General features: G+C 37.6%; 2 protein-coding genes across 4 annotated transcripts; both read left to right on the top strand.

Annotated features, from left to right (window-relative positions):
* The first annotated feature begins 3,036 nt into the window (after positions 1–3,036).
* LOC143469107 (BMP-binding endothelial regulator protein-like) lies at positions 3,037–10,479 on the top strand. Of its 3 annotated transcripts, none has more exons than XM_076966671.1 (18): positions 3,037–3,745; positions 4,678–4,763; positions 5,583–5,679; positions 6,276–6,361; positions 6,447–6,540; positions 6,624–6,706; positions 6,986–7,085; positions 7,287–7,396; positions 7,521–7,670; positions 7,758–7,871; positions 7,966–8,017; positions 8,343–8,543; positions 8,643–8,783; positions 8,872–9,091; positions 9,163–9,285; positions 9,396–9,526; positions 9,623–9,683; positions 9,756–10,479. In XM_076966671.1, the coding sequence occupies exons 1-18, from the start codon at positions 3,610–3,612 to the stop codon at positions 9,949–9,951; spliced, it is 2,181 nt and encodes a 726-aa protein (XP_076822786.1). In that variant the 5' UTR covers positions 3,037–3,609; the 3' UTR covers positions 9,952–10,479. The 3 variants fall into 3 exon arrangements, with proteins under 3 accessions (XP_076822786.1, XP_076822785.1, XP_076822787.1); XM_076966670.1 differs by having other exon boundaries at positions 3,037–3,749; XM_076966672.1 differs by lacking the exon at positions 3,037–3,745 and adding an exon at positions 3,856–4,563 and having other exon boundaries at positions 9,756–10,478.
* Positions 10,480–11,350: 871 nt separating this feature from the next.
* Positions 11,351–18,613, top strand: LOC143469109 (adhesion G-protein coupled receptor G2-like). The gene is made up of 17 exons (XM_076966673.1): positions 11,351–12,198; positions 12,940–13,029; positions 13,110–13,251; positions 13,338–13,471; positions 13,954–14,192; positions 14,829–14,905; positions 15,159–15,286; positions 15,551–15,694; positions 15,770–15,969; positions 16,082–16,228; positions 16,302–16,411; positions 16,507–16,732; positions 16,870–17,036; positions 17,377–17,506; positions 17,601–17,766; positions 17,839–17,960; positions 18,126–18,613. Exons 1-17 carry the CDS (start codon positions 12,135–12,137, stop codon positions 18,168–18,170), a joined length of 2,331 nt encoding a protein of 776 aa, XP_076822788.1. The 5' UTR covers positions 11,351–12,134; the 3' UTR covers positions 18,171–18,613.
* The last annotated feature ends 2,362 nt before the right edge of the window (positions 18,614–20,975 follow it).

Raw genomic sequence — 20,975 nt, 5'->3', positions numbered from 1 at the left:
GTTGTTGCGTTTGTTTTCGTCATTGTCCATATAATGACGAATGATTTATGCGGCAAGTGGACACAATTAATCTTCATAAATCTAGAAATAAAATGCTATTTCTAGACTTTCGACTTCTTCTACAAACGCTCACTGTTTACTTTCTTATGACGTCATATTGTATGAAGTCACAATCAGTTACAGAACATTTTTCAAGCTCTATTGTCATGTGATCGCATCACAACCCGGCGGAAAATGTTCCAAGATGGCATTTCTTATACCAAGGTCAACGTCACAATCTAGTTGATTGTGACGCCTTCGTCTAGTTTCAACTTCATTTTTAATTGTTTGTATTGAAATAGTGTCCAAAGCAAACCAGCAAGATGTCGTCGCAAGTTGTACTTCGTCGTAAAGAGCTTCTGAAAATAGAAAGCCTGCATATTACCATATACGGGAAGTAGAGGAAATAAGACACGAATTTTCCGTCAATTCAACTGATGACTTCACAATCGTTTGTTGCCACGGTTACCAACGTGATGTCCATCGCAAATCTTGCAGCGGTTGCATTTCTGGCGCTATTTTGCGTAAACAATAAAAGTGATGGACCAAAACATTTGATTTATTTCGAGAAAAATCCCAGGCTTGCTGGCGCCGCCGCAGAATTACTGGCCAAGGCGAGGTAGTGTTCGCGTGTGGCGAAGTTTAAGCTTTTGTCGGCTCATTATTCGCTCATAATTGTTTGATATTAAGGCAGCGGCGACCTCGCAGTAAATCTTCTGACGAGTCGTCAAGTGAAAGGTCTCAAACACTTGTTGACTCTCAGCAACATCTCCGAAGGCCTTCTTAGCTGTCCCGTCACCAGTCGACGTTATAAATAGACCACATCTGAGTTTGATAAATGCCAGTCTGTAAATTTTTACCGGTTCTTATGCCGCTCTTTCACTAAACTTTTTTGCAGTTTTTCTGCAAAAGTCAGGCTAATTGCTAATATGTGCCAACATTGTAGCGCTGTGGTCTTTTTGCGATCATTATATGGGCTTCGTCATATCAACGGATTGCCACTGAGTTATCGCGCAGAAGTTTTGAGAAATTGTCATTTTTTTGGAACTTTTCATTAAAGTGTCTTCCGGTCAGCAATGAAGTGACGTCATTGGCGTAGATTGTGTGGTAATAACGGTAAGGTAATATATGAGGTTTTATCCAAAATCTTCGACATTTCGGCAACATTTGTCGCCGAGTTTTTTTATCAATTTGCATAGATATGATTGTGTCGGCTCTCAGATCATTGCCATGACAACCAATGATGTTTAGCCGCTATATCATAGTAATAAAGTTATATCATAGAAACAAAGCCGTCAGAATGTAGATCCGCTTCCACGCAAAGTTGGTGGGAGCATCGAGCATCCAACTTTCTCTGAAATTTCTATAAATTCATCCACTATGACGTCACAAAGTTGTAGTAACTTTGAAGCTTTTCACAATTCACGAAAATCGATAAAATTTGCCTGAAGTAAGAAAAAATTTTAGTCACAAGAAGGAATAAAATCAGATGTTCTTGTTGAAGACATTTCTAGGTTGGATAAGGTCAGTTTCACTGAGAAATGTTTTTGTTTTGCAAACACAGGTACACACAAGGTACATAGTTCTGCATTTTATTTCTCATGCTATTAATAAGAACGTTCCAGTTCTCTAAATTATTACGTCATAAACTTTTCATCGACGGTTTCAATTTCTTTGCAATCGCGGAACCGTTTAAGGGAGGGTTAGGTATTGGAATGTTATTGTCTGCTTGAAGAGTTGGAGGGAGCCTTGGATGAAGATGTTTGGTTCTTGTTTTCATATCGATCAATATGACAAACATCGACATCTTAAGAAGAGATAATGAGCAAAGTAAATAATTTAATTCGTTCGAATGAAGCGATCGACGTCGGAGAGTCGATGTTGCTTTGAACGCGGTTTGGAAAAATATTCGGCGGCAATTTATCAAATCAAGAACAAACGAGAATTATCTGAATGATAATTGTTTTAGAAAAACATCAATTATCTTAAAACTATGAAAACATGCTAAATTGATCTAGGCTGAAAAGGAGAAAAGGCGTTTCGATGCGCACGCCGCGATTCGTTTTGCCTCTTTCCACGCTCCATTTAACCAATAAAATATTGAGAACATATTTTAGATTTTATCGCTAATCGCTCAGAAATCTTTCGCTAAGCGCACATCATTAGAATTGTGTCGCACTTTATGACGTCATACTACATTAAACGCAAAACTTGGCTCCTTGTTATCGAAATCTTCTTCATCGATCGGTGACGTCAGAATGAGGAAATGGGGGGTCGGCGATCGACGGTGTCATCGCTTGGTTCGGGAATAAAACAACAATTTGTTAATGAGCGCGAAGTATCTGGGCGCCGCCAATTGCTTGTCAGTAAATAAAAGTCTGGCGCCCAGCGGGCCAATATATCGCGTTAGAGACGATTATTATCGCGTCTATATTACTAATCCACTCTTATATCGTTCCAAAGTGAAATACGACGCGGCCGGTGGTACACGACTTTACAAATTAAGCTTCAGATCCTCCCAAACCAGAAACCAGAAGCGGCGTGTTTAATGCGAGTCCCACTACATCGGTCCTGTATGAATTCTGACGTTGAAACGTTTTATTATTTCCAGAACAATTCGAGGTTTGGTTTCCAGCGGTCCTGCCCCGATACCCGGACCTACTTGCGTTGAATGAAGTTGTCCAAATGTAACCGATAAAGAATTTTTCGTCAACAAAGACTTGTTTCTTTTTGCGGTTGGATTTCTTTAGAATAAATTTTCGAGCAAAATTGATCGAATTTTTTTTCCAATTCCTTTACCGCGGTCGCTGATTTCATCTCCTCGTCCTTTCTCGCGTGTTTATGTTTTCAAAAGGCGACCACGCGTGCCGTCGCGCGCGATAACAAAGTTAGAGAACAAATAACAAAATAAATCATGCCGGGGAAAAATTTTCTTTGTGGGAACAAAAAAATGCGAGCGCTTATTCTAAAAGACGCCGGAACGCGAATGACGTTACTTACGCAACAGAATGTCTGACGCCGGCGATAATGAAGTCAACTTAACCATATTCTCCAAAGAAATGTTTGGCGGAGGAAAGTTCGAGTTTTAAACACAATTCAACCGCCATTGCAAGGCACATTTTCGGCGTTCTGCGCAAAAAATCTCGATGATTAACAAGTATCGCGGCCGCAGCAGGCAGGTGCAGATGGAATGGAATGTTCCCACGTCTGTTACAAATAGGTGTGAGATGACATGACAGAGAAGCCGTTTATGATGTCACAAAGCATCGGGACTGTCCCGAGGGAGCCGGATGTGATTTGAGGAAGATTAGTAAAAAGAGGAAGAGACAGTTTATGAATGAAATGAATGATGCGATTTGTTTATGTGATGACAGCTTGCAGGGGTCATGGGATAGTTGTTAATGCTGCTCAAGTTGTCTGGCGCGGTCGAGAAAGCGAATGCAAAGCGACAACGACACTACCTCAACGCGAGAAGAATAGCGGCGGAAGTACAAGGACAATAGAATCGAAAGTAATGACCGGAAATGATTCAACCCAATGTAGAAAATCCGCTGCATTTCACAATCGCAGATGGAAACGCTATTTGGCGCGATTAAGCAATTACGACATAGTAACAGCGGACCAGGATGTACGGGTGAAGCCTACCTTCATTCTAAGTCTTCTGATGGTTGCAGGATATGTCTTACAAGCCCAAGGACAGTTGATAGTAGGTTAGTTGTTATTATTATAACCTTTAACGCAGTGTGACGTCATCACGGGGCAATGGCGAGGCTCATACTTGTGTGACGTACAAGCTCGCTAATGGTACATTGGTTTGATTGTGGCAAATATTATCGCGTTATTGTCGATTCGTTTTGTGAGGTCAAATGTTTGTCAAGATATTCTTTTATAACTCATCGTCGACATTGATTTTAACTTGTATAGTTTATAAATTTAGGATAGTTTCATTTTGCAAAACATGACCTGGCTAATTCATTTTACTAGTTTTGATCGTTCGACTGACAGTTAAGCTACAAACTTTTTCGGGGTAAATGAAAGATATTCTGCCGCCTCAAAATTCACGGTTTCCCGCCGCATTAACAGTCACAGTCGGCCTTGTCATCCCGATATTAAGAAAGCGGTTGCTTTGACGCTTGTCAAGTCTAGTTTACTTGATCAATGCTCATTGGCTACGTTGATGTTTTTAGAGCTTTTTGTTGTTTTATGAAGATTAGGCGTTAAAGCTAAAACTTGCTAAAACCGACTTAAAAAGTCATGCATCGTGTTGATCAAATGAACCAGGCTGATACGCAACATTGTTCATTCCAGGCCGAATAAGGCCTCGTCGGGAAAGCAGTATTTGCTCTCAATTGGTAGGCGTGTGGTGATTAGAGTTATGAAATTGGCATGTTTATTGCCCAACATACTTCAACGATTCAACTAGAATGAGATTAAGCGAATGATCTTATTACTACCGGTGCCGCTACTAACCGCACATCGAGGATTACACGGTCGTCGTTCTTCGCGCATTAAGAGCGTTGTCAGGTCACAGTCCATTACAGACTGGCTTGGGTAGTTTTACGATAATATAGTCATCGCATTTAAAGAATATTTACATCTAAATCTCCTCCTGACCGAAAGAAACTAATTTGTTGCCAGGTATGAAAGAAAAGTGTACCAACGAGGGCGGAAAGGTTGAAATCGAACGAATCACAAGTGACCCCTGCATCACGTGCTTATGCAAGGTACCATTTTATTCTATTACGTCATAACTCCACCAAACGTCATATCCTCTTCTTATTTTCTTCAATGGCCAGCAACTTGCTTCCACTTGAGGTGTAGTAGAGCTTGATTTCCGTGTTCATTTGTTGATTGATACACTTCCCGGAGCGAGTTAATTGGTCCAATGTTTGTTGAAGCAATACAATAATCAACAAAGCAGATAAATTGATACAAGTTCCGTTATGTGCGAGTTTTCAACTTGTAGCGTCATCGATCGAAATTATATTTCAATTTCTTAAGTGTCGAATTATATCACTTAAACCCTTGCTTAGTTTGCTTTGGAATTAAAACACTTCAGCTGAGTTGACGAGACGGTTACTTACGAACCGGGATACTCAGGCAAGTTGTCACATTTATAGTCCCGGTAATCGTTTGATGGAGTTTATTGTGGACATAAAGAACTCTTGCGCTCTCGAGGTAACCTTAATTGATTTGAGCACTTCTTTGGAAAGTTGTCAAATATCTGTTTTGTTGGGATTAGTCGAGAATGGAAGATGGTCCTTTGGAAACACTCTTGCCCATATTGAGAGTTTCTCTGAAATATGTCTTCCACAAATATTGTCACCTACGTGCATTTAGCCAACAACTCGTCTTTCTTAGCTTTGTGATGTGTCTTTGATGTGTTATGTTAAATTTTGTAATTACATTAAACACTATTTTTGCCTTGTAATCAAACATTGCTATACCGAAACGATGTAGCCAACACAGCGAGTAGAAAATTTTAGTATAGCACTTAGCAAAGCAGTTTCATTCAAAATTCTAACTAAACATTCTTGTTCCAGCGTGGGACGGTGAAGTGCTCAAGGCAGCGGTGTCCATCCCTAACTTGCCACATTCTATTAAAGGGCCACGATCAATGTTGTCCTTATTATTGTCAAGGTGAGTGAAGAACATCTCTAAGCTCTTGATGGTCAAGTTTATTATCTATGCCCTTGAAAGTCAAGTTCAGATTTGAAGTCAAGCCCAAGTCAGGCACTTTAGTTGGCAACAAGAGGTGCGCAAGGTGCGGAACTGATTCCCAAGGCGTACAAACAGGGCGATAGTTTAGTGAGAGCAAGATTGGGTGATTTATGGCGGTGAGTTTGGTGACCCCATTATATGGGCTGAGCATGGGATGAACAAAACAAACTCAGATATCGGATTTCCACTCCGCGCCGGATGGAATCTGCAGGAGCCAAAGAAAGCGCAGGTTTCTATTTACCAGGTTCCACTTTGAGGTAAACTTCCCGCTAAGTCAAATGATGAATGAGCCACGTGACCGCCGCTAGGACAGAAGCCAGTCGTAATTGGCGTCACTTACCATACCGGCAGCATTTAATCGGGTCATTTCCGCCTCTGCTCTGAACAAAACAGCCAGGCCCGGTGAGGCGTGAGACTATTCGAAGTGGCTCTTAACTAACTTATGTGTTGAAATCTTGGGCTGTGTAAACTAGTGAGCAAGGCTATTGCTGCATGGTCACATCGATGTTTTACAGAATGTGTCGCCGGGAACGAAACATTCCAATCCTCGCGGCACTGGAACTCTTTTCCGGAGTCCTCGTGCGACATGTACAACTGCAATGTGGGTATCTTTACAGTTGTTATCGCTAACAAATTTGGAAAGATGAGATGCTTTTTAGCTTTAACTATTTTTTGGCAACTGCTAGGATGGAATTTTAATGCGATCTCAGAAACAATGTCATGTGCCTTGCAACAATCCTTTGCCGCCCTCTGACGGACAGTGCTGCCCTTCTTGTTCGGGTAATAATAAAATTTCTTAAAGATATCGAAAATCAAAAAAAGATTGATCTCCTTATTTTCATGCCTTGTTATAATTATTGCAGGTTGCCAGGTGGGAGGTCGAAGTTTCTTCAACGGCCAGAGGTTCCTTGATCCGGCCGATCCCTGCATCGAGTGCTCTTGCGAGGTGTGATGTTACCTCTAGAAACCTTAAAATTTAAAAAATGTATGCATCCATGTATGATAAAAAGAAATAACGGATACAAGTTGAACCTAATTTATTCTTCACGCATCTCGTACTCTCTTCAAACTCGCCGCGTTTGCAATATTTTCAAAGGATTCTTGAAGCCATGAAACTATATTTCGTCAAGTTACATTGATGTTTCATATCCCAGTGATCTGTCACAATACACAACACAGCATTTGTGCCGAGTTTTAAATGACAATATTTCCAACTTTTCTTCAGCATGGTAACGCTAGGTGCTCGAGGAAGGTCTGCCCGGTGCTGGCATGCGGGGGACGCATGGTACGAACGAAGCCTGGCAACTGCTGCCCCCAGTGTGTAGGTAACTCTTATCTGCTTCAAAACAAAAAGGTCGAATTATAATTTTTATTTCCTCTGTGGTTTCGTTTATCAGACAACATAAGACGTTGGGTAAAAATGGCACTTTTATTGCGTCACGCAAAATTAAATGCACTTGGTTCTATATTTCGCAGAATTCGAGTTATTGGGTTCTCTAAAAACGACTCTTTTCAACTAATCGCAGGCAAACGCTACGTGTTCGATCTTGGAACTGGGGATTGTTGGTTCCAGCGAGATATCCTCCGACATCTCGAAGAAGTCACTCTCGACGTTTGTACACAGTGCACTTGCATGGTAAGACACCCGGTAGATGGCGCTATAGGTGTCAGAAAATATCGTTAACCCTGAATTTTAGAAGCGATTTTCAAAACTTTTCGCTTTTGCTGATTTGTGGACGTACTTTTAAAATAATGTTTAGAACGGAACTGTAGTATGCCATCGGCAAACTTGTCCGGAAAAGCTTTCTTGTGCGGAGTCGGAACACATTTATCCGCCTTTTAAATGTTGCCCAATTTGCCACCGTGAAGAGCTGCGGAATTGCACAGACGAAATCGGAGAGCAGAGGAAGGTTGATTGAAAATTATTGTTTATACTAATTAACAAAAATTCAGCGCCATCCTGGCATCTAGTAAGTTGTTGTGCGTCATCTCTCCAGCATGGAACTACCTGGAGTCAACCGCGCCAACCTTGTCAGTCCTGTCGATGTCATAATGGAACGACGACGTGTACGGAAATGACGTGTGATGACGTATCAACAAGGTGCGGGAGGGTAGGTCCAAGTGTGCTAACTAACACCATATAAGAACAACAAGGCGTTTCTTGTTGTTTGGATGTGAAAATGTTTCAGAGCTTATTCTCTGCAGGGTCAAGTACTAGAGAACGTTCCTGGGAAATGCTGTAAAACCTGCGTGGACGGTAAATGCAAAGTTTTTAATTACAAGCGGAGATTTGCACGTGCACTGAGAACGCATTTATAGCTCGCAATACTCGCATGGTCGTTAGCTGGAAGTTTTTTTGGTTTTTGGCTGTTGTGTATAGGGCGATGAATATAAAAAGGAATTGTAAGCTTACCCTGATAAAATCCAAGGATGGTCTAAATATTAGATGTTTATAAATTGAAGCAGTTAAGCGTCGTTTGAGTTATTTGACGCTATTTATTCAGATCATAAATTAGTTTATTGGTAATAGTGAGTACAGTAGCATGTCCCAGTTTATGTTCAAGTCTGCCCCATCTGAACAGAGCCCGGTATATGCACTGTGTTCGGCGACCCTCATTACCGGACCTTCGACGGTCGACCATTCAACTTCCAGGGAGATTGCTCGTACATGCTGGCCAAAGATTGCCGGGAACAAAACTTCACTGTGACGGCACAGAACGACGCGAAACGTTCCCGCGCTTTCGCCTGGACCAAGACAATATTTCTTCATCTTTATGCTACTGGTTGGTAATCAGCAAACTTTTGCCAAAGTATTTTAAGGATTAAAAAAGTCTTAAACATTTTTGTGTTAAATCGTTTTTTCCCAATCGCATTTCTTGTAGATAGTCATTCCGCAATCGACATTTCTCTTCATCAACATTTAATCGCGAAGTTAAACGGTCGCAAGCTGGCGATACCTTACCATGACCAGCACTTGATGATTGTCGTAGATCGAGGTTATCTGCTGGTGTGGACTGGCGATGGTAAATGCTTTGAAGCAAAATGCACGTACTTGTACCAAACTGCTATATTTGTGAAATCAAAAATATTTTTAAATTTTTGGCCGGGTAGGATTGTCCTTGAAATGGGACGGGGACAGTTTTCTCGAAATAGGGGCTTCTCCTCGTTACCGGGGCGCCTTGTGCGGACTCTGCGGGAATTTCAACGGGTTTCCTAGGGACGATTTGATCGGTAGCGATGGCAGGTTCAAACGTGACAAGGACAGTTTCGCCGAATCGTGGAGAATCGGGGAAGATCGAGCCAAGTGTTCGAGGCCCAATTATGACGCAAGGTGATGGTTTTTGACTTCATATACATGTTGCTAATTTCGTCCCATCTTACCCATGCGGTGATTTCCTGCAGACCCGCAGACCCCTGCAGCAGAAGTTTATCCCTGAAGCTGAGGGCTCGTAGGAAATGCTCGGTTTTTAAAAGTCCCAAATTCAGGCCTTGCTACGATGTGGTCGATCCGACAGAATATTACAGGTTTGCGTTCCTAGCAGCACCGTCTGTACATTACTGTGCTCTATTTCTGGCAAACAGGAAACCGCCAAAATGTTCATGAACACGAAATATCATTAAAATTCTCTTTTCAGGTCCTGTCTCACAGACACGTGCGAATGTCCGAGAGCGCGAAAGTGCGCGTGCGAGGCGATCAAAGCGTACACCGACGCATGTGCGCGCCGAAGCGTAGCAATCACGTGGAAAAGACAACTTTATTGCAAAAGTTAGATCCCCATCGCTCATTATTTGACTTACTTCTTTTATTATGTCATACATGGTTATAATTAGTGGTTTTCAATATTGTTGTTTTCTTTTCTAGAACTTTGTAGAAACGGAAAAGTTTATTCAAGCTGTGGACCAGCGTGTAAGATGACGTGCAAGTGAGTAGCTGTGAAAATAAGAAAATCCATTTTTTGGCTAATCCGTTTTACCATACTGTCATGTTTATCTAGGAATTATCAGAATAAGCGAAGAACCAAGCGGTGCATGCGTCGACCGTGCGTGGCCGGTTGTCACTGTGCAGCTGGTTACGTCATGCACAAAAAGCGCTGCGTGAAGACATCAGCTTGTTCACAGCTGACGACATCACCAAACAAGTTTCACCCAAAGGAAAATCCCTTTACTAGCATTCTTGATCCCTGGTCGTGACAAGGATTTTGGAAGAACCATTATGACGAAACAATCGTTGTGAAGTGACGTGTTCGTGACGCAATCCAGACGAGAGGGAATGATGACGCAATATCTCCATTGACAACGGCGGTGGATGATGCAAATTTGTTTAGTTCTTTGTATTGTGGAATGCAGCATATCAACCAATCACTGTATTTATACCAGCATATTTATCTTGATTAGTTTAATTCCTTTTTAATGTCGACTTTTACACTTCACCTTAAATGATTAGGTTCTGCACAAACTAACAATTAACCCACAAAGTCCAATCGTAAGACTTTCCTTCCATTTAACATGCAGCAATTTTTGGGCAAAGCTTTAAGGTTAATGTTTAGTAATTTAAAACGTGCTTTTAACACGCAAATTCAAGTGACTGGCTTATCCACTTGGTCATGTTTACGACCGTGAGATAGTCATGCTTTGGGCTAAGGAGTCTCAATGGCGCCCCCATCGGTCTTATTTATTACCATACTTACACCGCTGAGGCAAAATACAAAAGTATTTACATGGAATACAGCCTGTGCAAGATTGTATGGCCAGAAAAATCAGAGTTGCACCAAGCATCGTTCATGGCAGCAAGATACAATGTAAGATGCGATGTCTCATTTCAGGAAGAAATCTACAAAACGTGCGCAAATATTAGACCTGGGCTTACATAACATATTTTTTAATGACAAAAATATTTGCTGATTATCCCGTCGTAAATACCATTTCACTTGACGTAAAGATTGTTTGAGACCTCAGTCATTTAAATACGTGCTAAAGGGTCATGGAGGTCGTCACTACCTTTACCACCGATTACGACATTACTGTGTTAGCACGACAAAGAGAGGTCACTCGGCTATACGTGCTGTATTACACGGCTTCGTGCTATTATTTCCAATTACCAAGATTTTTGTTGAAACGAACCTCACCGCACGGAACGAGTCACAGGTCAAGAAAAAAGCACGAGATAGGATCAACGTGTGTTACATGTTGAGATATTCAACAAGTTTTGGAGCCGGGTCTGCACAGATATGGCCACCTGGTTATATTGTTCAATGGAAGCCTCCTGCGGACTAAGAAAGAAACATGACCGAAGTAGAATTGAAGCAGGTTTATTTCCTGTATAAGTTGAATTATTTACCGATTTCATTCAAACATTAATAAATTTCATGAGTTATTTTCCATAACAATTGCATTTACAGCAACTTTGGTTTTCTCGGTTTCAGTTTGGTGAGTTCACTTTTGATTTACTCACTCTATTTCTAATTGAAAGTTGTAAACTTTGTGTGTAACGATTATACTCAGTAATGATAAAATGCTTGTCGTTGAAATCGCTTTTCTTTTGAAGCGGCAATGTAGGGGATCGATCCTTATTCAATTAAATCGATTAACTATAGATTGATCGACAATCGATTAAGATCGTTTCCGGCCTGTTAGCCTAATACTTTATCTTTGGTTAAGTTGCCTATGTGTGCAGTGTTACATCAAGTATATATTATTGAAATGTTTTGAGAAGGAACTTCTATTTATGTTTGGCGTTTATTTAAGATTTTATTTCGTTTTGATGCGCTTTATTACTGTTAAGTATATCAGGTCTTTTCCAATCCTGCTTTGTTTGAAAACTTATATAAACAAGGAGTGTCAAAATTACAGCAAGGATTACATAATTGACATTTAACGTCAACACTTGTTCATTTCTGTTCCATTGTTCATGAGATCACGATCTATTTTATGAACGCGCATGATTTGTTCTTTCCTGTGAATAAAGCAAACGGCATCACGAACATATTATATAATATGGTCGATATGTAAAGCGCTGTCTCTCTGCTGCCATGTGATGCGAAGCACTGGTTTAAGCTATCTGGTTGTTACAAGTGTTAAACCAATTGCTACAGGATCTACAAGACGTCATTGTTAAAGATTGTGCTATATAGCTATCTAATTTTGTGTGTCCAGCTTGCGTTTGTTGTTTGCACAATAATAAATCCTTTAGCCAGAAACTAGTAATGGAATATTCCTACAAGTTTAGAGATTTTCGACCTGACTTTGCAATTTTCTTACTATAAGCGCAGGCCAACAGGAAACACAAAAAACTTAAGAAATTGATAAAAACCGTTGCTCTCAAACTCAAAACCATCTCACATTGCTCCAGTAAAAAGAATCAAGCTTATCTGACAATGAAAGCAATTTTATCTTTCTTAATTCTCAACATGGTTTACAATCCATCAATTTCAGCACCAAGTAAGACAAGTTTTATGTTGTTTATGTTGTTAGAAAATAATTTGTGTGTATTGTACTTAAACATCAAATCAGAGAAGTTAAAAATAGTTATAGCCTAAATATCTCAACGTTTCGATGTTTAATTTACAGCAGACTAAGTTATCTCTTATGGTTGTCTATTGTCATGTGGCACCAGTAAGATGGTTGACACTAAACTGAATTCTTTTATCACAGTTTTTCTTGGCATGTAACTGAACAAAGTAGCCCAATTTTAACCCAATTTTGGAAAAATTGTGTCTGGAATAGAATTTTCATTTTTGGCAGATTAATATTTGATTTTTATCTTTTACAGAATTTAAGTTATTTTAAAGTTATTGAGGTTTTAAAAGTCCTAAAAGTTACTTAGCTGTTGATTTAAACAGTTGAACTTAAAAATTTAAACAATTGATTCAAATTATAGTTCAAAGTTTTAAGTTTTGAATAGTTTTAAGTGTGAGCTTTAAGACCAAATCTTCAAAGTTCAAAAAGCTGGAATTTTAGCCAAAACTAATTATCAAAATACTGCATTTTGATGCCAAAAATACGATTTTATTTGATTGTATATTGTTTGATCACTAAATTATCTGACATAATTTGAAGAAATAAAAATTTTTTACTTATACAAAATTTACATTGATGGTAAAAACTCGAAAGTTTACGCAATACACAAAGTGGTTTTAAACTTGTCGTTTATGATGACGTTGCATGATTTAATTTTCATAGTTGATTGTGGATTTGAGAACGACAACAACCCCTTCTGTGGGTTCAACATCGACGGTTGGACACGGGTAGATGGAAGCACTATTGAAGGCTGTGAGTTTAGTTGTGATTAGGCTTCTAAGTTACTTTGTCTTTAATTCTTTGGGGGCTTGTGTTCTATTAAAATTTTTTAGTATATTTCATCAGGAAAAACTACGGTGAACTTTCTGCAAATTTAACGCTGGACTTGAGCGCAAATGCTTCACTGGAACTCAGTTTTTATTATGTGTGCAATGGTTGTTTTTTCCAGTTGATAGAGAAATCTAGCGACAAGGAGTGAGTTTAATAGTTTGTTAAATATGTCGTTGGTTACAAGCATAGACCCCAGCGGTGTGATTTACTAATTATTATGCCGTATATAGAAGTACGATATGGAGCACTACAAGTAGCAGAAATATTTGGGAGCAAGTAAAGGTTCTAGTAAGCGGAGACTGTTTAACATTTCGTGCAAGAGGAGTTGAATCATCAGTTTTCTTGGATGACATAAAATTTCAGAGTAAGTTTCATGACATATTTGTGAGTTATTTTTAAAAGGTGAGTGCACATACTTTCAAACATAACCTAAGCTTGACACGAACAATTCGTGATTACACGAAATGGTCTGTGCACGGTGCCCTTTTAATGACCTTTGAGCATAATGCTTTTAAGTATTATTACGTATATATCAATGGGAGGTGGTTATAAAAAGAAGTAATTTAAACGTTGTGTGCAAATCGTGAAGTGTATAATCTGTTACTTTAAAATGAAATAAACCAGCATTAATGATAAGATTCAGTTGATGACGATGAAACCTTATATATTTTTATGACTTCCAGTTGCCACGACAACATCAATTACTTCATCAGCAATAATAATCACTTTAAAAGTCTTACCAAAAACTTCGACTATGGAAGACAAAAATAATTTTTGTCTTTACAATTGGCAACTCATTTACTAAGAATAAATTTTTTCACTGCAATGTGTTTGCAAATGTTTCAGGTCCTAACAGTACGACAACATTATATACGTCATCCATGACCACACAAGCAACTGCATTAACTGACGTATCAACACCAGGATTGACTGAGACCGTCTGCATGACCTCAAGTGAATCTCCGTCAATTTTGTCTCACACACCAGGACCAACTTCATCAACAAATTCACCACGTTCAGAACCTATTGAAAAAATCATTCATCTGGAATCAACTGTTTCAGTGGCAACAACATTATCTGTGGAGGTTGTATTTTTTGTTATTTTTGTACGATACACTTGTCACGCTAAATTCTCCAGTTCAGGATATCCCGCTTTAACGGCCATGTATATAGCCAACTATATAGTCAACTATAGCCAACTTTCGCTCTTTAAAGTTTTAATAGCATTCAATCTCCTACCTCAAACAAGTGCACAATAGAAACAACGGTATTCTCAACATCGTCAGTAAAAACGAAGCAGCCTCTCTTCAAAGTCCAAAACGTAGAATAAAACCGAGTTGCCATCACTACCGCGAATTTAACCATGATTAAGAGCGAGATAAGGAATCGCGTGAAACGTAACCTACCTTGGGCAAGAGTTATATAGGGAGGGCGAAAAAAGGTGTAAATTAGGTTCATCGAAAACTTACTAAGAAAAAAATGAAAAGAATCACAAGTGGCAAAAATCATTCGTAATAAACAATACAAAGTAACGCATCGTGTGTGAAATAAATATATATCTAAAAACAAGCCAATAGTGCGGTGCTAAACTATAACACGCTTGTCAGCATAGTTCCTATACAACGAATTAATGCGTAAAATTTCGAGGCACTTACGCAATAGCAATAATGCCATGCAGGTGCAGGACTTGTACAGTTTTTGAAAGATTTGAATTTTTTTAGAGTTCTACGAAAGTAGTGAAAGCTGTTGGAAATATTGCTCTGTCGAGAAATAATTTGACCAGAAATACAACACAGAGGTTGGTTCGATTTTTTCTGTTTTTGAATGTAACTTTATTGAGGTCAAAATGAGATTTTAATAACTAGACTAGCCTAGACACCACCTTATTACTTACTTTCGGTCTTCACCTGTGATAAGGGATTTACGTTTGATTTAAAATTTTATAACCAATCGCAATTATTATCGGTTGGTTTATTCATTTATTGCTTTAAATTTTTGTTATAGCAAAAATTACTTCCCTGTAAAAAGCATTTGCAAACTTTCGTTTATAGATTACTCAGAATACTGGACCAGGTTGCAGACAAAGTTAATGTGAGCGACGGAGAAGTATTTAATGCAACAACACCAAATGTTTTCGTGGCTGTTGTAAACTTGCCAAAAACAAACTCAACGAATGAAGGTTGTTGTTGCTGTTGTTGTTGTTGTTGTTATTGAAGTTTAATTATCGTTGAATCCGTTAAAACTGAGAACTTTATTTTGAATTTTGTGAAGCAATAATTTTTCTTGAAAAAGCTATTGGTCTTGTTGTTATTGTGGAAGTGTATATTTATGGTTCTACTTATTGAAGTCAAACATTTCAGTTGTATTTCTCTTGGGCGATACTTCTTGTAAAACTCCTACAAATTATTGCTGGTATTGACTTCACACATCCAACTTTATCCAGGGTTTATTTCTGGAGTTGGTTTGAAAGTTGTCAATCAAAACAATTCAAGTTTTACCGAGGACAGTTTTTCTCTCTATTTCGAAGAGGACAATACAAATCAATCTTCAATATTCATCCCATATGAAGTTATTAATAAAAGCAAAGGTGAATTGGTGATCATTGATAGTTGCTAAACATATTGTTCCCTCTCAACGTAGTAACCACCATTTAATTTTACAGATGGAAAAGTCAGTCTTTACAGCTTTCTCGGCGACAGCTTTTTTCGTACAAATGCATCTCTTTATGAAATTGAATTAAAACCTGGCTTCGAAGAAACCCTCGTCAACTCTGATATCATAATATCTGCTACCATTTTGGACTCTGAGATCTCCACACAAAATCTGACCGATAAGATAACTATTTCATTTCATATAAAAGAGGTGATTCTTTAATTGATTCGATTTTTCTAAATATAATATTGTAAATAAGTAATATTGGAGTCGTAACTTTTGTAGAATTAAAAGTATGTTTTTGTTTTTGTTGTATTTCTAGAATACATCAATATTTGGTTCATCGTTTTGTGGATTTTGGGTTGAAGATGGATCCTATTGGTCCTCAGAAGGTTGCACCAAGTTATCTTCATCAGAGCAATTGCTGCGTTGCGAGTGTAACCATCTGACCAACTTTGCATCACTTTTTGTGAGTGACATTGTCTAGTTAAACAACCTCTGACAAAGGATTGTAAGTGAAATAGATTTCTCTATGTAACCAGGCATATGGCAACCTCACTCATGACAAAGGACTTGACGTTCTTACTTATATTGGATGTTCAATATCAGCGATTGCAAGTTTGTTCACGATCATTGCTCTGTTGATCATATGGTTTGTATTTATTTATCGTTTTCTTCATCTTTATTTTACCATTTTTAAAAAACTATTAATCAATATTTGTTTAGCTTTGCTATATTTTCTTTCAGGGTATCCACCAAGAATCATATGAACAAGAATTCAAAGTTTTTAATGCTCAATCTTTCATTGTCTCTTTTCCTCCTCAACATTTTAATCCTGATCAGTGAAATTCCAGGAGTTAGATCGGATGAGGGGAAGTGCAAAGCATTGGCTGGAACTCTTCACTTTGCACTGATCAGTGCATTTTTATGGATGTTTGCTCAGGCAGTTTACGTCTTTATTTCAATTAACAAGGTGAAGTCACTTCAAAACAATGTTAAAAATTAAATCAGCTTTTTATTTTACTATAGTGCAGTTTAAAAGTTCAAAACTATAGAAATTTATTAGTGTAACTTCATGCGATTTATTGATTGAATTCGATTTTCTTTCAGCCAATATATTTCAAGATAACTTTTTCAGCAAAAAAGTTTTTCATTTCGTTTATGTTCCTTGCCTGGGGATTGCCAGCAGCTTTAGCTGTGTTGGTTTCTGTGTTTAAACCAGAGTGGTACGTGAACCAAGGAAATGATGTCAATCCTGACAAGACACCAATATTCAGGTCAATTGATGGTTATACCAGAAAACAAGTAATGCTTTATGTACGGTAGCAATGCGGCATTCCCACAAATTCAACTTTGTGTTGTTACAACTCGTTTTTCATAGATTATAAAAACTTTAACATTAATTTGTATTTCAATTTTCCTTTGTGCGTCCTTTAAACCAGTTCTACTTAAAATTAATTCAACATATACCGGAAAGCGTAAGTCAAACTAATTTTGTAATTTACGTCAAACCGAAATCATTTATCATTTAACTATTGCGCTGTGCTGCGACACAAGGTTTCCAATCGCCAGCTTCTAGTTGAACTTTGATGAAACATCACGATTTATTTTATTTAGATGTTGGATAGTTTCCGACATGACGATATATCTGGTGATAATACCGGCTGCAGTTCTTTTGTCTTGCAATCTGTTCTTGTATGTTTGGACAATCATCAGCTTCACTCGGAAAAAGAGACCTGGTGCAAAGGTAAAAATTTCTAGTGGTATTTGCACAGATTTTTCCTAACACTTTAAAATTGATGAATTGTATGAACTTGCTAAATTAATTTAACTTTTTAAAGATAACTAGAAAAAAACAAGAACAAGAAATGAAACGACGTCTAAGATTTTCTGCCATTTTATTTGTGATGTTTGGCATCACCTGGATCTTTGGATTTTTAATCTTTAACAGCAGCGATTTGAGCCTTGCTTTTGCTTATATATTCACCATCTTCAACTCACTGCAGGGTGAGTCTATGTCATAGTTAGCTTTACTATATCTTGTTACATTTATGCGAATTCTATTCCTTTTTATTTCAGGTTTTGCACTTTTTATTCTTTTTATTTTGAGTAACAAAGCATTTAAGAAAAAGAAAATTCAGAAAACTTTGTTAAACATCAATCCAACACCATTAATTGCTTCAAACAGCAAAGTGGTAGAGGTAACAATTAACTATATTATTGTTTTGTCGTGTTTGGTTACACTTGCCTACAAATAGTAGAAATTATCTTTATATTGTTCTACACTGGTAATTGATTTATTTCATAGTGAGTGTGGTGCAGATAGATGTGCTGAAAAGTTGAGAAAATTTTCATTTTGTATTTAGGAACAACAAACATCTTTTACAACCTTTCAGCCAACACGTGCTTGACGCGAAAAAATGTTTCTACGGTTGTTGATTAAATGTTGATGGAAATGTTTTCTGATGTAATTTATTCATCGTTTAGGCAATAACTTGCTGTAATTTGCTGTATAAAAATGCATAAAAATCATTCACTGTAAACAGAAAAAATGTCCAAACTTTCACGTTATAAGTATTATTTTTATATTATGGTTATTTATTGCCTCTGTTTGATTGTAGAATGTTTCAAGCCCATCCATAATAACTAGCATATTATCACATTTTTTATGTTGTTATGTTGTAAGTTGTCGAAAATCTTTGATTCGAAACTCCCGAAAATTTTCTATATTTGTACATATCTGTAAATTTTAAACAGTGACGTCTGTAATTAAACTAAAAACTTAGTTTGATCTTTTTCAAATTCTGAATGGTGACGTAGTTTCTTTAGTTTTTATGAAAATTGAAAAATTTCCGATGAATAAACCCGATTGTAGCCAGACATGAATTATGCCCAATATCTATAAATGTTTTTCCTTTAAGTATTACTTATAAGTGTCAGTTTTTGCCATTGTTAAAAGCAGGTTTTACAGAAAATTATATGTTTGGACTTTTGCGACGTCCCAATGCTGGAAAATGTTTCTTTCCGAGCATAGTTGAGTTTGCTTGCGTAGTTTCTAGTGGAATAACATCACGTCAGTTCTTTTATATCGCATTAGACAAATCGGTTGAAATGAAATATTGCTCGTCAGCGCACTCCAGGGTTAGATGTTGGCAATTTTGAGTATCCGTTAGAGGACGCGGTTAAACGTCACAATTTAGCCATTATTAGTATTTGTGGTGGAATTTCATATTTGGATTTATGCTAATCGTGCTTGACATTGACATCTATAATTTTTCACGATATTCTTCAAATATTAACAAGGACCAACCATCAGTCTTTTTGCCTCACAGATATAAAGCTTACACTTATACACACATTTTATTTAATATACAGTACAAGAAATGACTGCACTCATGCCAACATTGTTCAGTGATTAGTTTATTTATATCATTTAGTCATTCATTAAATGCTGACAAGTTGCCAGTAATATTATGTATATTTGGAACTTCACTATGAAGCGAAGAAATTTTTAAACTGCAGAGGTTTATATTTATTTAATTATTTTATATTTCTCTTTATGTTGCAACTTCCGTCCATTTCTCGCTTGTTGTTTTCGTCACGATGTGCTCAGCAACTGGAAGCTTTGCGTTAAATTATTTTCAAATTTGTGAACAAAGGCAACTTGTCTTCTTGCGTTCGTCGTTAAATCCACGCGTGTGCAGCATACGCTACAATTGATATTGATCGGACTTTGCATTTTGATGCAGTTTAAACGCCGGGTGGTTCCCCTTTCTGACCGTTATCGACTTTGTTCAAATGAAGCGCTCAGAGCTGTTTCGTTTCATTAAAAGCTTCATTACAAGATGATGACGTAATATCAAGTTTTTTTCTACTATAAAACTTCTATTGGAGCCTCCAGTGAAAACGACTTCAGAATAGCGGGAAAGCGTTTTTTAAGTCACTACTTCAAACACTGCAACGTATAAAATAACTCGGCTGAAATATCATTGTCTAACGTGAAATTTAACTACATGACGTCACAAAGACGAATGAGTTGGTAGACAAAATTTTTAAAATAATCCGATCAACGTGTTCGGATTTCCTAAAGATATGACGTCATTCGCCGTATTCCACGTTGCGTAATAATAAATTGTCAAGTAAAGCAAAGTTGGCCAAAATTTCCGGCCTAACCATTGAAGAATATGTTTGTTACGATTCACATAATTTGTTGGCTGTTCCATCATTGTCTTTCACATATTCTCTAAACCGCACTAAAGTGAAAGGAAATAAAAACGACTTAATTTGAAGGCAATTTATCCACCTTTATAATTTGATAAATATAACTTACTTGTATTGTACATTAAACATGCAATAGCATAGCACAGATGATATCACGACTATAGGCTGAAAGCGAAATAAATTTCTTCGTAAACAAACTTCCATGAAAAATAAACATAAAGTTAAGTTAGTTTCGACGACGTTATTTTACTCAGAACAACCCAAAGAAATTTATGGTCACAGCATGCTTTTTGCCGGCCGTGTTTCTCGCACCAAGTCACAGGAAAACAACGCAAATTTAGTCAAAACAAACTAAAAATGGAAGGAACAAATTTTGTCACGGGCTTTTTCAAAGAGAGATCTGAAAAGAAAAGTGTCACGTGATACGTAGTACGGAGTAAGTAAGGGATCATGTGCCTTCAGTCCTTCCCCTGTAAGTAGAACCTTGTTTCATGAAAATCAACAGGACTAAGAAAGGCCAATCGAGTGTATTCGTTAGCAAAACAACATTGCATGCCTTTACGTATGAATCATTTTAACCATTAAGTATAGCAAGAAAAATTTACCTTAGAATAAGCAAAAAAAACAACAAATCACCAGAAAAAATTGCGAAAAACCTTTTTGAACATTTTTTGTTTTCTGTGATTCGGAAGCTTCTGGTCATCTTACCTAAACCGATTGGGTCGTTTTCAGAAAAAAATAACTTTTATAAACCATCATATTTATACTTAGGCCTTATTTCCACACTAAGCAAATCACGTTTTTCTCACATTTTCGCTAAATTTACAAACTTCTAAGACCACGAGAATCTCAAGTTGTGGCAACAAAACTTTAACGGACATTTAAGGTCAACATTTTTACGTCTTACAGAATGATCCAACTTACTCTACGGATGTGCATGAAATTACTGTTATGAGTTTCCAGTTCATTCCCCAGTCCTTCGAACGTTTCGTCTT

This window comes from Clavelina lepadiformis, chromosome 8, assembly GCF_947623445.1.
Source record: "Clavelina lepadiformis chromosome 8, kaClaLepa1.1, whole genome shotgun sequence".
In the NCBI taxonomy this organism is placed as follows: domain Eukaryota; kingdom Metazoa; phylum Chordata; class Ascidiacea; order Aplousobranchia; family Clavelinidae; genus Clavelina; species Clavelina lepadiformis.
The sequence above is the reverse complement of the archived record's forward strand: the minus strand, read 5'-3'. Positions and strand labels throughout refer to the sequence as shown.

Excerpts from the sequence above, each read along its gene's own strand:
- LOC143469107 (XM_076966670.1), top strand. The coding sequence starts at position 3,386 with ATGATGCGATTTGTTTATGTGATGACAGCTTGCAGGGGTCATGGGATA. Across the intron at positions 8,018-8,342 it reads CTGTAAAACCTGCGTGGACG|AGCCCGGTATATGCACTGTG; the intron begins GTAAATGCAAAG and ends CCATCTGAACAG. Across the intron at positions 9,684-9,755 it reads GCGTGTAAGATGACGTGCAA|GAATTATCAGAATAAGCGAA; the intron begins GTGAGTAGCTGT and ends ATGTTTATCTAG.
- LOC143469109 (XM_076966673.1), top strand. The coding sequence starts at position 12,135 with ATGAAAGCAATTTTATCTTTCTTAATTCTCAACATGGTTTACAATCCA. Across the intron at positions 15,287-15,550 it reads AACAAACTCAACGAATGAAG|GGTTTATTTCTGGAGTTGGT; the intron begins GTTGTTGTTGCT and ends AACTTTATCCAG. Across the intron at positions 16,229-16,301 it reads CCAACTTTGCATCACTTTTT|GCATATGGCAACCTCACTCA; the intron begins GTGAGTGACATT and ends CTATGTAACCAG.